Genomic DNA, 15,100 nt, shown 5'->3' with positions numbered 1-15,100 from the left:
CGACGGCTCGCCTTCTCTTTGCTGCTTTAATTGGGCGTAGTGGAAGGGCCGCGTGCCCTCGGCGCTCGCTGGCTTTCTCGCCGTCTGCTGCAGGAAAAGACTGCGTTCGCCGAGAAAATAAAGAAGATAGCAAGAATGACCGAGTGCGACTGGGTGGGTTGGGGCCGAGGGCTGGATGTTTTTGACTGTTGTCGTTACTATAAATTTGGGGCACCCTGCACTCCCACCCACCTCTACCCCCAGAAAAGCCACCTTTCTAGGCAACCACTGGGCCACACAGATACATTGCATTAAGCCAGAATTGCCTCTGAAAGTACAAAGATTGGAGATGGTATGCGATTTGTACCCGTTCGCGAACTGGAGATGGTTTTGAACAAGAAAAATACAGTCTTTTAAAACTTATATTTATTTACATTGTGCCTTGTTCAAAACTTATACTCAATGTTGCTGGAAACAGTAAGTTAAGGCAGTAAATTCTCTGTCCCCTATTTGTGACCAAAAAAAGATTAAGAAAAACATTAACAAGGAGGATGGCGGGCTTGAGGAGAAACAAAAGGGTGCCTCAAAATTATACTTTTAGGGGGTTTTTTGCTTTTGGAGTCACTATAGTTGACATCACCTGTGACAACACCAGATTTTATAATTACAGTTTCTGTAATGGCATTTGTATTTCAGTGGCTTGCTTTTATCTATATACAAATGTGTTTATGACAAAAGACTGAAAGATCAAAGTATATTTTCATTCTTTTCAAGGCACTTTCATGGTCTAATTTTAAGACTTAATTTTAAAAGATTCATTTATAATTTTAAGTAATCTTCTTATCCTTAAGTAATAGTTGCCGACCTAATATGTAGGCTAGCAGAGAATTTAATTTTTAATTTTTTTATTTTTTATTTATTTTGTCTTTTTGCCATTTCTTGTGCCGTTCCCACAGCATATGAAGGTTCCCAGGCTAGGGGTCTAATCGGAGCTGTAGCTGCCAGCCTACGCGGGCAGAGCCACAGCAACGCGGGATCCGAGCCATGTCTGCAACCTACACCACAGCTCATGGCAACGCCGGATCGTTAACCCACTGAGGAAGGGCAGGGATCGAACCCTCAACCTCATGGTTCCTAGTCGGATTCGTTAACCACTGCACCACGACGGGAACTCCAAGAATTTAAAATAATCTTTTTATTATTCTGTGTATTAGACTGTTTTGCTTTTAACTGTATCTGTTTTGAATACATTTTAAGAATAAGAGATTTGAAGAGAGTGAAACCCAAGTAAGAAAGCTGCAGTGAGGACCTAAATGTAAAGGGAATGAGTAGTTTGTTTCTAAGTCTGTAAACATTTGTGAGTTATCCTGGAGATCTAAAAGATTTAGTAGGCACTAACTTTTACAGATTGTGTGGTACAAATTATGCCAACAAAAATTTTCAGCCAATTTGTCCTCTGTTTTGTCAAGATTCTGTTTTATGTCTTAAATTTTGAGTCAAAGTTGATCAGAATATTAGAGCCAGTTGTAAAAGGTGATTTGAAAGTCACAACTTCTGTGACTGGGGTTGCCCTGGGCCACCTGACTGGGTGTCCATAAAGTAAATTACTGTTGCTTTTTCCTTTTTTTCCGACAAGTCACAGGGTAGCACCTTTCACCTAAGCAGCCTTCCTTGTGCTGAGGAAACCTAGGAGGCATTTCAAAAAAAGCTGACCTGTTGCAATGCCACAGGATTCAGGTGACTTCTTATTCTATAATGTCTGTGCTCTTGATATTTAAAACAAATTATTAAACAGTGTCAAAAAAGAATAAATAATGAAACCATGCCATTTGCAACAAAAGGATGGACCTATAGATTATCATACTAAGTGAAGTCAGAAAGAGAAAGACAAATACCATATGATATCACTTACATGTGGGATCTAAAATGCGACATAAATCAACATATCTATCAAACAAAACAACTCACAGTGTTGTGGTTGCCAAGGGGGAAGGGACGTTAAGGGAGGAAAGGATTGGGAGTTTGGGATTAGCAGACACCAATTATTATATACAGGTGGATAAACAACCTGTATAGCTCAGGGAACTATGTTCAATATCCTGTGATAAACCATAATGGAAAAGAATATGAAAAAGAATATATGTATATATATGTGTGTGTGTATATGTGTGTATATATATATAGTGGTATACATTAGAAATTAACATTGGAGATCAACTATATATTTCAATAAATAAATTTTTTTTAAAAATAAATAGCAAAATCTGATGAATTCTACTTCCAGCTTTGGCAGCTTCCCACAAGGTTATGAGTATTAGTAAACTGTAGCATACTGCAAAGTATTATTAACTGTAAATTTCAGAACTGAACTCTGAAAAATCATGCATATGCATTGAGGTATACTTGCAAAAAAGAAAATGATAAAAAAAACTGGCTCCATTTATATAGCACTTAGCATTTACATCCGATATTCTCTCATTTTATCTCCACAACCGCAGGAACTATGGCAGATTTTTTTTTTTTTACCAATTTTACAAACAACATAAAAACAAGGTGCAGTAATGATAAAGGACTGGAATTTAGGTCATACAGTTCTTGCCTTGTGCAACTTCTCCAACACACTATTAATACTCATTCAAATCTGAACAAAAGAAAAGAAAGTGGAGTAAATACTTCACATTTGCAGATATAAACTCAAGATTTCACGGCAAATAGGTTTCTAATAATGAGAAACTTAACTTTGCTGAGACATTAAGCAGAATAACCCAGGAATTCAGAGTGAGCTGGATTATTCTAACAAGGAACCCAACTAATCTGATACAAATTTGATCCTCACTTCAGACAGACACTACAACTTGGTCAGTACTCTTGCCTCCAATTTAGAATTGGAGAAACTGAGATTATATGCTTGCTAGTTTAAGGATTTAGAATTCCTAAAGGGTCTCAGTTTTATAAATCACAAGAATCTACTACAGAGTCTTCAAAGAATTTTTTTCTTTTTTCTTTTTTTGGGTCATACCCATGGTATGTAGAAGTTCCTGAACTAGGTAATCAAACCCAGGCCACAGAAATAACCCGAGCTACAGCACTAACAATGCTGGATCTTTAACTGCTAGGACACCAGGGAACTCCAGAAAAAGAATTTTAATGCATATAAACAAACTTCTATTTAATTCAACCTTAAAAAGGCAGGGAATTCCCATGTGATTCAGTGGGTTAAGGATCTGGTATTGTCACTGCTTTGGGTTGGGTTCCTCCTTTGGCATAGGTTCAATCCCTGGCACAGAAACTTACACATGCTGTGGGTGCGTCCAAAAAAAAATAAAAGGTTTATGTACCCTCCCATCCTCTATGAGATTAGATATAATTTATAATATAGAAGAATTTAGAACTTAGGTATTCCAGAAATTGCCAAATTTGGAGGTTTTTTAAAACTAACAAAAGTTTTTTGCCTACATGGACACCACAGGATGCATTTTTAAGGACCTTATCACAAGTAAGAATATACCTTCCTTCATGTTTTTCAAATAACTGAAAATCACTTTCTGGGAGTTCCTGTCGTAGCTCAGTGGTTAACAAACCCAACTAGCATCCATGAGGACATGGGTTCAATCCTTGGCCTCGCTCAGTAGGTTAAGGATCTGGCGTTGCCGTGAGCTGTGGTATACGAGGAGGACTTGGCTCGGGTCCCACATTGCTGCTCTCTTGTAGGCCGGAGGCTACAGCTCCGTTTGGACCCCTAGTCTGGGAACCTCCATATGCCACAGGTATGGCCCTAAAAAAAAAAAAATCACTTTTCTCTTCCTACATTTGGAGAGCTGTGATATCCTCAGAGGAGGAAACAAAACTATTCAATTCATCTCCTTTATTTTTACAGACAAGGAATTTTTTTGAATCCTTGCAAAAATAATTTTCATCAGAGTCACACAGCTATTACCACTGGCAATATCAGAACCCAGAAATGATAACAACCAGTTTATGTGGTTTAGATAACTCTTGCAGCAGGAGGTACACAAATATAGGTTTCTCAGATAGTCTCTACATATCCCCACACTCCTTAGCCTGCCTCTCCAAGGCATTTTTTTTAATTGAAGTATAGTTGATGTGTAATATATAAGTTACAGGTATATAAAATAGTGATTCACAATTAGGTTATACTCCATTTACAGTTATTATAAAATATTGGCTACATTCTCTGTATTGTGCAACATATTCTTATAGCTTACATTATATATAATAGTTTGTACCTCTTAATCCCCTACCCCTATCTTGTCCCTTCCCCCTCCCCTCTACCAACTGGTAACCTCTAGTTTGTTATCTATATCTGTGAGTCTGTTTCTTTTTTATATTCACTAGTTTTGTTGTATTTTATAGATTCCACATATAGGTGATATCATACAGTAATTGTCTTTGATTTATTTCAATTAGCATAATACCCTCCAGATCCATCCATGTTGCAAATAGTAAAATTTCATTCTTTTTTATGGCTGAGTAGTAGTATTGCATTATATATATATACATATACCATATATTCTTTATCCATTCATCCAAAGACCTTTTTAACTCCCGACTACAGTTTAGTTACATCTTTCACAAGTGTTTAACCTACCACCCACAATGTAATCCGGGGATCAGCAGCATCACTTAGGATTTTCTTAGCAGAATTTTGGCCCCGCCCAAGATCTGGGTCAGAAATCTGTATTTTAATCAGATTTTAAGTATTACATTTGCATATAAAAGTTTGAGAAACAATGCACTGGGGAACCACCCTAGTGGTTCTGACTAGGAACCTGTAAACTCTCAGTGTTATCAGAGAAAGGGCTACTAGTTTCAGATAATTGTGTGCGTGCGTGTGTGTGTGTGTGTGTGTGTGTGTGTGTGTGTGTTATCAGTAAGAGGTAAGATTTTTCTTTGATTAGTAATGTCATGGAGGAGTTCCCATGGTGGTTCAGTAGTTAACAAATCCGACTAGGAACCATGAGGTCACCGGTTGGATCCCTGGCCTTGCTCAGTGGGTTAAGGATCCGTCATTGCCATGAGCTGTGGTGTAGGTTGCAGACTCGGCTCGGATCCTGAGTTGCTGTGGCATAGGCTGGCGGCTACAGTTCCGATTAGACCCCTAGCCTGGGGACCTCCATATGCTGCAGGTGTGGCTCTAAAAAGGAAAAAAAAAAAAAAAATTAATGTCAAGGAAATGAAGAAGCCTTAAAGGTGGCTGGGTCAGTGATAGCTAGAGTTTCTAATAAGATAGATATTCATAAAATAATAGTCTTATTTCCAAGAACTGACCAATGATAGTTCAGCTGCCTTTCTTTTTTTTTTTTTTCTTTCTTTCTTTCTTCCTTCCTTTCATCCTTTCTCTCTCTCTTTTTGCTTTTTAGGGCCCCAGCAGCAGCATCTGGAAGTTCCCAGGCTAGAGTCGAATCAGAGCTGCAGCTGCTCGCCTATGCAACAGCCATAGCAATGCCAGATCTGAGCCACATCTGCAACCTACACCACAACTCACCACAATGCTGGAGCCTTAACCCGCTGAGTGAGGCCAGGAATCCAACCCGAAACCTGATGGGTACTAGTTGGGTTTATTGCTGATAAGCCATGATGGGAACTCCCCAGTCAGTTTTCAGAAGCAAAAGATTAAAGGCTCTCAGTCCAAGATACCAAGACAATAGAACAATAACTAGACACTCAAACCTCTGTGAATTATGTCAGCTTTTAAAGAAATGGACAGCTACCTGGAAAGCAGCAGGGGGAAAAAAAAAGACCAGCTGGAGTTCCCGTTGTGGCATAGCAGAAACAAATCTGACTAGTATCCATGAGGTTGCGGATATGATCCCTGGCCTCGCTTAGTAGGTCAAGGAATTGGCGTTGCCATGAGCTGTGGTGTAGCTTGCAGATGCAGCTCAGATCCTGTGTTGCTGTGGCTGTGGTGTAGGCCAGCAGGTGTAGCTTCAATTAGACCCCTAGCTTGGAAACCTCCATATGCCTCGGGTGTGGCCCTAAAAAGCAAAAAATATAAAAATAAAAAAATTTTTAAAAGATCAGCAATTTCATTTCTAACACCTGTGTTTATAAATGGGGGAAAAAAGGCTTTTACTCCTATGGAAAGCACGCAGCAAATAAGTATTCTTGGATTGGATTTTCAGAAAGCTATCAAGTGTTCCAAAAGATTTATCAAAGTCATTTAAAGAAACCCTATGAAAAGTTTATAACTGTCACTAAAATAAGGCAAAATATGATCATATAGAACATATACTATGATACTATCTACATAGAACATATACTATGATACTATCTACTTTTAAGTATACTGCATAAGTTGAGAAACTTTATAAAATCTATGTAAGAAATGGAGTAAGTAGATCTTGAGGGGACAAATAATCCAGACTCCCCTGTTTTACAACAGAAAACTGGGGCACAGAGAATCTGATTTACCCAATCTAGGACTAGAAACTGGGTCTCCAAGCTCTTTTCACTATACTTGATTCATTCTTTTAAAGTCCTTATTCAGAGAGTATTTTCAAAATGTTTATTAATGTAATTGTTCAAGTAGAACATTAATAGTTGACTGAAGATGTGACTGAATATGCTTTGATAGTACTTTTAAATAAAATGCTAGAACAACTCAATTAAAAATAGGCAGAAGAGGAGTTCCCATCGTGGCACAGCAGAAATGAATCCGACTAGGAACCATGAGGTTGCAGGTTCAATCCCTGGCCTCGCTCAGTGGGTTGGGGATCCGGCGTCACCGTGACCTGTAGTGTAGGTTGCAGATGTGGCTCGGATCTGGCATTGCTGTGGCTCTGGCGTAGGCTGGCGGCTACGGCTCCGATTGGACCTCTAGCCTGGGAACTTCCTTATGCCGTGGGTGCGGCCCTCAAAAGACCTAAAAAAAAAAAAAAAAAAAAAAAGGCAGAAGACCTGAATAGACATTTTCCCAAAGAAGACATATACTGATGGCCAATAGGCACATCAAAAGATGCTAATCCTCAGAGAAATGCAAATCAAAACCACAATGAGATATCACCTCACACCTGTTAGAATGGTATCATCAAAAAGTCCACAAAAAAAAAAAGGAGTTCCCATTGTGGCTTGGCAATAACAAACCTTACTAGTATCCATTGAGGATGTGGGTTCCATTTGACCTCTTTCAGTGGGTTAAGGATCTGGCATTGCGGTGTAGGTCACAGACATGGCTCAGATCTGGCAGTGGCTGTGGCGTAGGCTGGCAGCTGTAGCTCTGATTCAACCCCTAGCCTGGGAACTTCCATGTGTTGCAGGAGTAGCCCTAAAAAGAAAAAAAAAAATCCACAAAGAAAATTTTGATGATGGTGTAAAGAAAAAGGAACCCTCTGACACTGTCGTTGGGAATATAAATTGGTGCAACCACTGTGTAAAACAGTATTGAGTTTCCTCAAAAAACTAAAACAGAACTACCATATGATCCAACAAATCCGCTCCTGAATTTGTATATAGCTGAAGAAAACAAAAATATTAATTCAAAAAGATATATATGCACCCCCAGGTTCACAGCAGCACTATTTACAATAGCCAATACATGGAAGCAACCTAAGTGTCCATCAACAAATACATACATATATATCTTTTTTGCTGTTTTTTTTTTTTTTTTTTGCTAAGCATGGAGTTTATTGGTATCATCTGGAACAACTTTAGTCCTACCTTTCCCAATCCCATGCATGTTAACAGTCTTCTAAAAATCATGCTACATTACTTTGGAGGACAATACTTCTTACCTTTTTTTTTTTTTTCATGGAGATTCCCAGGCTAGGGGTCCAATCAGAGCTATAGCTGCTGGCCACAGCCACAGCCACAGAAATGCCAGATCTGAGCCACATCTGTGACCTACTCCACAGCTCACGGTTAACACTGGATCCTTAACCCACTGAACAAGGCCAGGGATGGAACCCACAACCTCATGGTTCCTAGTCGGATTCATTTCCGCTGCACCATGACGAGAACTTCTGGAGGAAAATACTTCTATCTTAACATCTTTAAAGAAATGCTATAAAATTTTATTCCTATCAATTTTTTTTTCTGCCTCAGTTACCTGATTTCTGACACAGTGAATGTCAATCTGATGTGCCTGTAAATCCACACCCACCAGGTACTGGCTTCTTAAATCAATTGCTTTGCAGATACCAAATGACACAGTCCTGGGCTGTGCAGAGAGGCCAAAAAGAAGTTGACATGTTCCAGATTTTATATACACATACACACACAAAATGGAATATTTCTCAGCTATAAAGAAGAATGAAATGTTGCCATTTGCAACAACATGGATGGATCTGGAGGGTATTATGTTTAGTGAAGTAAGTTAGACAAAGACAAATACTGTATGGTATCACTTAATATGTGGAATTTAAAAAAAACAGTGAATATAACAAAAAAGGAAGACTTACATATATAAAGAACTACTAGTTATCAGTGGGGGAAAAGGGAAGAGGGGAGGGTCAAGATAGACAAAGGAAATTAAGATGTATAAACTATTATGTATAAAATAAATAAGCTACAAGCATACATTGTACAGCATAGGAAACAAAGCCAATACTTTATAATAACTAAATGGAGTATAACCTTGAGAAATTGTGAACCACTGTGTTGTACATCTGAAATTCATAATGCTATAATTCAACTGTACCTCAATAATGTAAATAAATAAAGCTAGCCTTTAAGAATTGATAGGGAAAACACTTTATTTTTTAATTTTTTTAAATTTTCTTTTTGCTTTTTAAGGCCACATGTGCAGCATATGGAGGTTCCCAGGCTAGCCGTCAAATCTGAACCACAGCTGCTGGCCTTCACCACAGCCACAGCAACACAGGATTGGAGCAGAGTCTGTGACCTACACCATTGCTCACAGCAATGCCAGATACTTAACCCACTAAGCAAGGCCAGGTATCGAACCCACATCCTCATGGATACCAGTCGAATTTGTTACCGCTGGGCCACAACAGGAATTGCTGGGAAAACATTTTAGCTCACAATCAACACATAGCACCTTTTTATTTTTTAAGATTATAACCAGACACAAGTGCATTTAAAACACAAGCAGATATAAGACAATATATGGATAAAGGTTCTTACTTACATTTATATTTATGATTTTCCCAACTAGAAATACCAACAAAATTAGCTTATAAGAACTTCCAAGTCTTTCAGAAAAAAAATTGAGCAATATAATACAATCTCAAGGTGGGTGAAGTTTGCTAAACAAAAAGTCTATTTATAGTAACAGAACTTGGAGTTCCCGGTCGTGGCTCAGTGGTTAACGAATCTGACTAGGAACCATGAGGTCTCGGGTTCGATCCCTGGCCTTGCTCAGTGGGTTAAGAATCCAGCATTGCTGTGAGCTGTGGTGTAGGTCGCAGATGCGGCTTGGATCTGGCATTGCTGTGGCTGTGGTGTAGGCCAGTGGCTACAGCTCCAATTAGACCCCTAGCCTGGGAACCTCCATATGCCACAGGTGTGGCCCTAGAAAAGGCAAAAAGAAAACAACAACAGCAATATATATATAGTAACAGAACTTTAGGGACCCCCCCTAAATCAGTTGTAAAAGTATTCTGAGATCATTAAGTCAGGGCTAGGTTAATACTTGTCTTCACCAATGGAAGGTAGAGGAAGAAACTTATTTAAGAAAAGAAACTCTTCAATAATTTTGCATTGCTTTATGGTAAAAAGATCCAAACTTTTAACATGGTGAAAAAAACAGGCAGGATCAGACTCCTGCCCCTCTAATCTCATCTCAAGCCCCTTTCTACTCTAACTTACTTGACTTTGGCCACACTTTTTCTTTGTTCCCTCCTCTACATTTTCCTTCCTTGTCTTCCAGTCTTAGATTCAATGACACTTCACCAGAATGGCCTTCCTACTTCCTAGGCCACCACACTAGGTTAGAACCCCCATGCTTCATAAATATCTTGGATTTTTTTCTTCATAGCACTTACCACAACTGTAATTTAGTTTGTAATAATTTGCTTAATGGATATCCCCCACAAGGTTAAGATACCTGAATGTTTATTTCATTGCCTTCTCTAAAATTCAGCTGTATACATCCTCCTCTATGACCTATTACAGATTTACTCTCTAATTTACAATTTTTTTATCAATTCTCATAGCTCTAGAACAGATTTTTTTTTTTTTTTTTTGGCTTTTGGTACCGAACACACAGCATATGGAAGTTCCCAGGCTAGAGGTCGAATCAGAGCTATAACTGCCAGCCTATACCACACCACAGCAACGCAGGATCCTAGTCGCATCTGAGACCTACACCACAGCTCACAGCAATGCTGGATCCCTGACCGACTGAATGAGGCCAGGTATCAAACCCACATCCTCATGGATACTAGTCAAATTTGTTTCTGCTGCACTCCCTAGAATAGGACTTTTAAAAGTTATCTTGTACATATAATTCACTGGGTACTCTTCATTGTCCTCAAGAGAAAAGGATTTCTCAAAGGAGCAGAGTAGATGGGGATAAATTTGTTTCCTTCTGTTTTGTTTTCCAGCTTTATTGAGATATAATTGACATATAACATTGTGTAAGGTGTACAACATGATGCTTTGATATACATATATATAATGAAATGATTAGCACAATAAAATTAGTTAATGCAACTATAACCTCACATAATTACAAATTTGTGTGTGTGGGTATGGTGAGAACATCTACTCTTTCAGCAACTTTCAAATATATAATATGGTATAGTTAACTACAGTCATAATATTGTACATTAGAGTCCCAGAACTTACTCTTCTTATCACTGGAAGCTTGTATCCTTTGATCAACATCTCTCCATTCCCCCTAACTCCCCAGCCCCTGGGAACTATCATTCTGCTGTATCTATGAGTTTGACTTTCTTTTTAATTCCACATATATGTAAGATCACACATTATTTCTCTCTGACTTCTCTTAGCATAATGCCCTCAAGTTTCATCCATGTTGTTGCAAATGGCAGGATCCCCTCCTTTTTATGGCTGAGTACTACTCCAATGTGTATATATAATAAAATTTATTCATCTATTCATCTGCTAATGAACACTTAAGCTACTTCTGTGTCTTAGCTATTGTAAATAATGCTGCCGTGAACATCGGAGTACAGATATCTCTTTGACACAGCAATTTGATTTCCTTTGGATATATACCCAGAAGTAGAATTGTTGTATCGTATGGTAGTTCTATTTTTAATTTTTTGAGGAACCTGTATGCTGTTTTCCACAGTGGCTGTGCTAATTTGGATCCCTACACCAACAGTGCATGAAGGGCTCCCTTTTTTCCACATCCTCACTCACTCTTATTCTATCAACTTTTTGGTAATAGCCTTTCTTCAGGTATGAAGTGATATCTCATTGTGGTTTTAGATTTGCATTTCCCTGATGATTAGGAATGTTGAGCATCTTTTCATGTACCTGTTGGCCATCTGTATGTCTTTGGAGAAATGTCTATTCAGATCGTCTACCCATTATTTATTTATATTGTTTGGTTTGGGGTGGTTTTTTTTTTTTTCTTCTTCTTTTTAGGGCCACACCTGCAGCATATGGAAGTTCCCAGGCTAGGCTAGGGGTCAAATTGGAGCTGCATCTGCAACCTGTGCTGCAGCCACAGCAACACTGGACCCTTAACGCACTGAGCAAGGCCAAGTATCAAACCCACATTCTCAAAGAGATAGCGTCAGATTCTTAACACACTGAGCCATAACAGGAATTCCTATTGTTTGGTTTTTTTTACTATTGAATTGACTGAGTTCTTCACATATTTTGGATATTAACACCTTATCTAACAAACATTTCCAAATATTTTCTCCCATTCCAAGCTGCCTCTTCATTCCACTGTTCTTGTGCTGTGCAACAGCTTTTTGTTTGATGTAGTCACTTCTTTCTGTTCTTGTGGCTTATACTTTTCTTGTCATATCCAAAAAAATAAAAAAATCATTACCAAGACCAACTCCTGGGAACTTTTCCTCTAAATGTACTTCGAGGATTTTTTTTTCCTGCTTTTTAGGGCCACACCCTCAGCATATGGAAGTTGCTAGGCTAGAGGTTTAATCAGAGCCGCAGCTGCCCGCCTATGCCATAGTCACAGCAAGACGGGATCCAAGACATGTCTGCAGCCTTCCACAGCTCATGGCAATGCCAAATCCCTGCCCAAGGCCAGGGATCAAATCCCCATCCTATATGATACTAGTAGGATTCCTTTCCGCTGCATCACAACTCTCTGTTCTTCTAAGAATTTTATAGTCTCAGATCTTACATTTAAATCTTTGATCCCTTTCAAGCCACTTTTAAAAAAAAATTTATGGCCACACCCAGGTCATATGGAAATTCCCAGGGCAGGAATTGAATCCAAGCCACAGCTGGAACCTATGTCGCTGCTGCTGCAGCAATGCCAAGTCCTTTAACCCACCATGCCAGGGGATCAAGCCGCTGCAGTTGGATTCTTAACCCACTGCACCACAGCAGGAACTCCTTATGCCATTTCTTCTTAGTGGTGGAAGATAGGGTTGGGGCTCAGTTAAAATAATTATTTTTTTCAGAATTTTATAATTGAGAATTATTACATGTGTTTATCTTTTAGGATAAGAAAAGTACTTCAGCTTCAAATTCAGACACAGAAATGAAACCTGAACAACAGCCTTCTTGTGTGAACCCTGGCAATCCTGTGTTTTCGTGTATGTTGGACCCAAGGTCACTCCATACAGCTACCTCACTATCAAAACCTAAGATGATTATGTATAAAACTAATTCAAGTAATTACGGTGAATTTTTACCTATGCCACAGTTTTTCCCCTGTTATTATACTCCAAAGGAGCAAGTATTTTCAAGCCATATCAGAGCTACTGGTTTTTATCAAAATAACACTCTAAACACTACACCTGACAGAGCAAGAACACTTGATTTTCCTAATTTTCAACACACTCTATGAAAATATATTACTCAAATAAAGAGAAAATATACTCAGGAAAAATGAGGTGTTTTTGTCTTTGTTTTTTAGGACCACACCCATGGCATATGGAGGTTCCCAGGCTAGGAGTCCAATCGGAGCTACAGCTGCCGGCCTCCGCCACAGCCACAGCAACGCTAGACCCTTAACCCACTGAGTGAGGCCAGGGATCGAACCTGCAACCTCATGGTTTCTAGTTGGATTTGTTTCTGCTGTGCCATGGCGGGAACTCCTGAGTTTTTTAATTATTTATTTAGCTTTTTAGGCCACACCCGCCACACATGGAAGTCGGCAGGCTAGGGGTCGAATTGGAGCTGTAGCCACCAGCCTACGCCAGAGTCACAGCATAGGATCCAAGCCATGTCTGTGACCTACACCACAGCTCACCACAATGCTGGATCCTTAACCCACTGAGCGAGGCCAGGGATCGAACTCACATCCTCATGGATTCTAGTTGGGTTTGTTAACCACTGTGCCACAACGTGAACTCCAAGAAAAATGAGTTTTATATCTAAGGCTAGGATACCTGATTTGAAATATAAAAATATTTGAATTAATTTTAAAAAATACCTTTAAGAAATAAAGCATTTCAATTGGTAACTGAATGACAATGACTTTTTTTTTATGGCCGCACCCATGGCAGATGGAAGTTCCCAGGCTAAAGGCTGAATTGGAGCTGCAGCTGTTGGTATATGCCACAACTATAGCAATGTGCAATCCAAGCCACATCTGGATCCTACACCACATCTCATAGATATTCAGGATCCCTAACCCACCGAGCGAGGCCATCTCATGGATACTAGTTGGTTTTGTTACCACTGAGCCACGATGGGAACTCCCCAAAGATTACTTCTTAAAGATAGGATTCTTCTTTTTCTTCTTTTTAGGGTTGCATCTGTGGCATGTAGAAGTTCCCAGGCTAGGGGTTGAATTGGAGCTGCAGCTGAAGCTTACACCACAGCCACAGCAATGCCAATCCAAACCTCAGTTATGACCTACACCTCAGCTTGCAGCAATGCCAGATCCTTAATCCAATGAGCAAGGCCAGGGATCAAACCTGCATCCTCATGGACACTATGTTGGGTTCTTAAACCTGCTGAGCCACCACAGGAACTCCTAAAGACAGGATTCTAATATAGCATATTTGTATTTTTGATCGAACCACATTTTGAGAACAAATGACCCACGATAATTATTAATTCTATACAGAAAATGTAGCTGAAGACGACTGGAGAGTAATATTTCTTTCTTTCTTTCTTTTTTTTTTTGTCTTTTTGCCTTTTCTTGAGCTGCTCCTGCAGCATATGGAGGTTCCCAGGCTAGGGGTCTAATTGGAGCTGTAGCCACGGGCCTACGCTGGAGCCACAGCAACGGGGGATCCAAGCCACATCTGCGACCTACACCCCAGTTCACGGCAATTCTGGATCCTTAACCCACTGAGCAAGGACAGGGATCGAACCCGCAACCTCATGGTTCCTAGTCAGATTCGTTAACCACTGCGCCACAGAGGGAACTCCAAATTTTCTTTTATATAGACTAAAAAAAGCTAAAGCGTATAAAATCAAACACAGAATTATTCACCAATTTATAGTATATTTAGAACTAAGAACCACCTAAAAGAAGCATTAGAGCATGGACTATAAAGTTGATTTAACTGCTATATAAGATACACAAAGCAGTAAACTTGGAATATTGCTATCCTAAAATATAAAAAAATAAACATACTCTGTAATTTTTCCAAAAAGAAAGACTTTTCAGCTAACAGTTTGAACAATTAATTCTAGAAAATATTTAAAGCACATTAATGTAAAAATTCACATACTTTAGGCAAATTTTCCTACCTTTACACAACTATCAGAATGTTTAAAGCTTTACTTCCATTTCTTGCCTCATCATTTCTGGAAATACAGCATGAACTCTCAACTTCCAATGAAACTGAAGGTTTAATCTTCCCAAAGGAACATTTTACCAGTTTGTTCAGGTCTGTTTCCTCTTTCAGCTATAAGCTAAAAGACTGTCATGGGAGTTCCCACTGTGGCTCAGCAGATTGAGAACCCGACTAGTATCCATGAGAATATGGATTCAATCCCTGGCCTCGCTCAGTGGATTAATGACCCAATGTTGCCGTGAGCTGTAGTGTAGGTCACAGACACAGCTCAGATGTGG

The 15,100-nt window shown here is 39.2% G+C and overlaps 1 protein-coding gene across 2 annotated transcripts; it reads left to right on the top strand.

Annotated features, from left to right (window-relative positions):
* Positions 1 to 105: 105 nt before the first annotated feature.
* Positions 106 to 12,956, top strand: PIERCE2 (piercer of microtubule wall 2). 2 transcript variants are annotated; one of them, XM_047766300.1, is made up of 2 exons: positions 106 to 153; positions 12,569 to 12,956. In XM_047766300.1, the coding sequence occupies exons 1-2, from the start codon at positions 136 to 138 to the stop codon at positions 12,914 to 12,916; spliced, it is 366 nt and encodes a 121-aa protein (XP_047622256.1). In that variant the 5' UTR covers positions 106 to 135; the 3' UTR covers positions 12,917 to 12,956. The 2 variants fall into 2 exon arrangements, 1 of the variants encoding a protein (XP_047622256.1); XR_007133085.1 differs by lacking the exon at positions 106 to 153 and adding an exon at positions 1,140 to 1,716 and having other exon boundaries at positions 12,569 to 12,625.
* Positions 12,957 to 15,100: the final 2,144 nt, after the last annotated feature.

Source organism: Phacochoerus africanus, chromosome 2 (genome assembly GCF_016906955.1).
Source record: "Phacochoerus africanus isolate WHEZ1 chromosome 2, ROS_Pafr_v1, whole genome shotgun sequence".
Taxonomy (NCBI): domain Eukaryota; kingdom Metazoa; phylum Chordata; class Mammalia; order Artiodactyla; family Suidae; genus Phacochoerus; species Phacochoerus africanus.
This window is presented reverse-complemented; position numbering and strand designations above follow the sequence as displayed.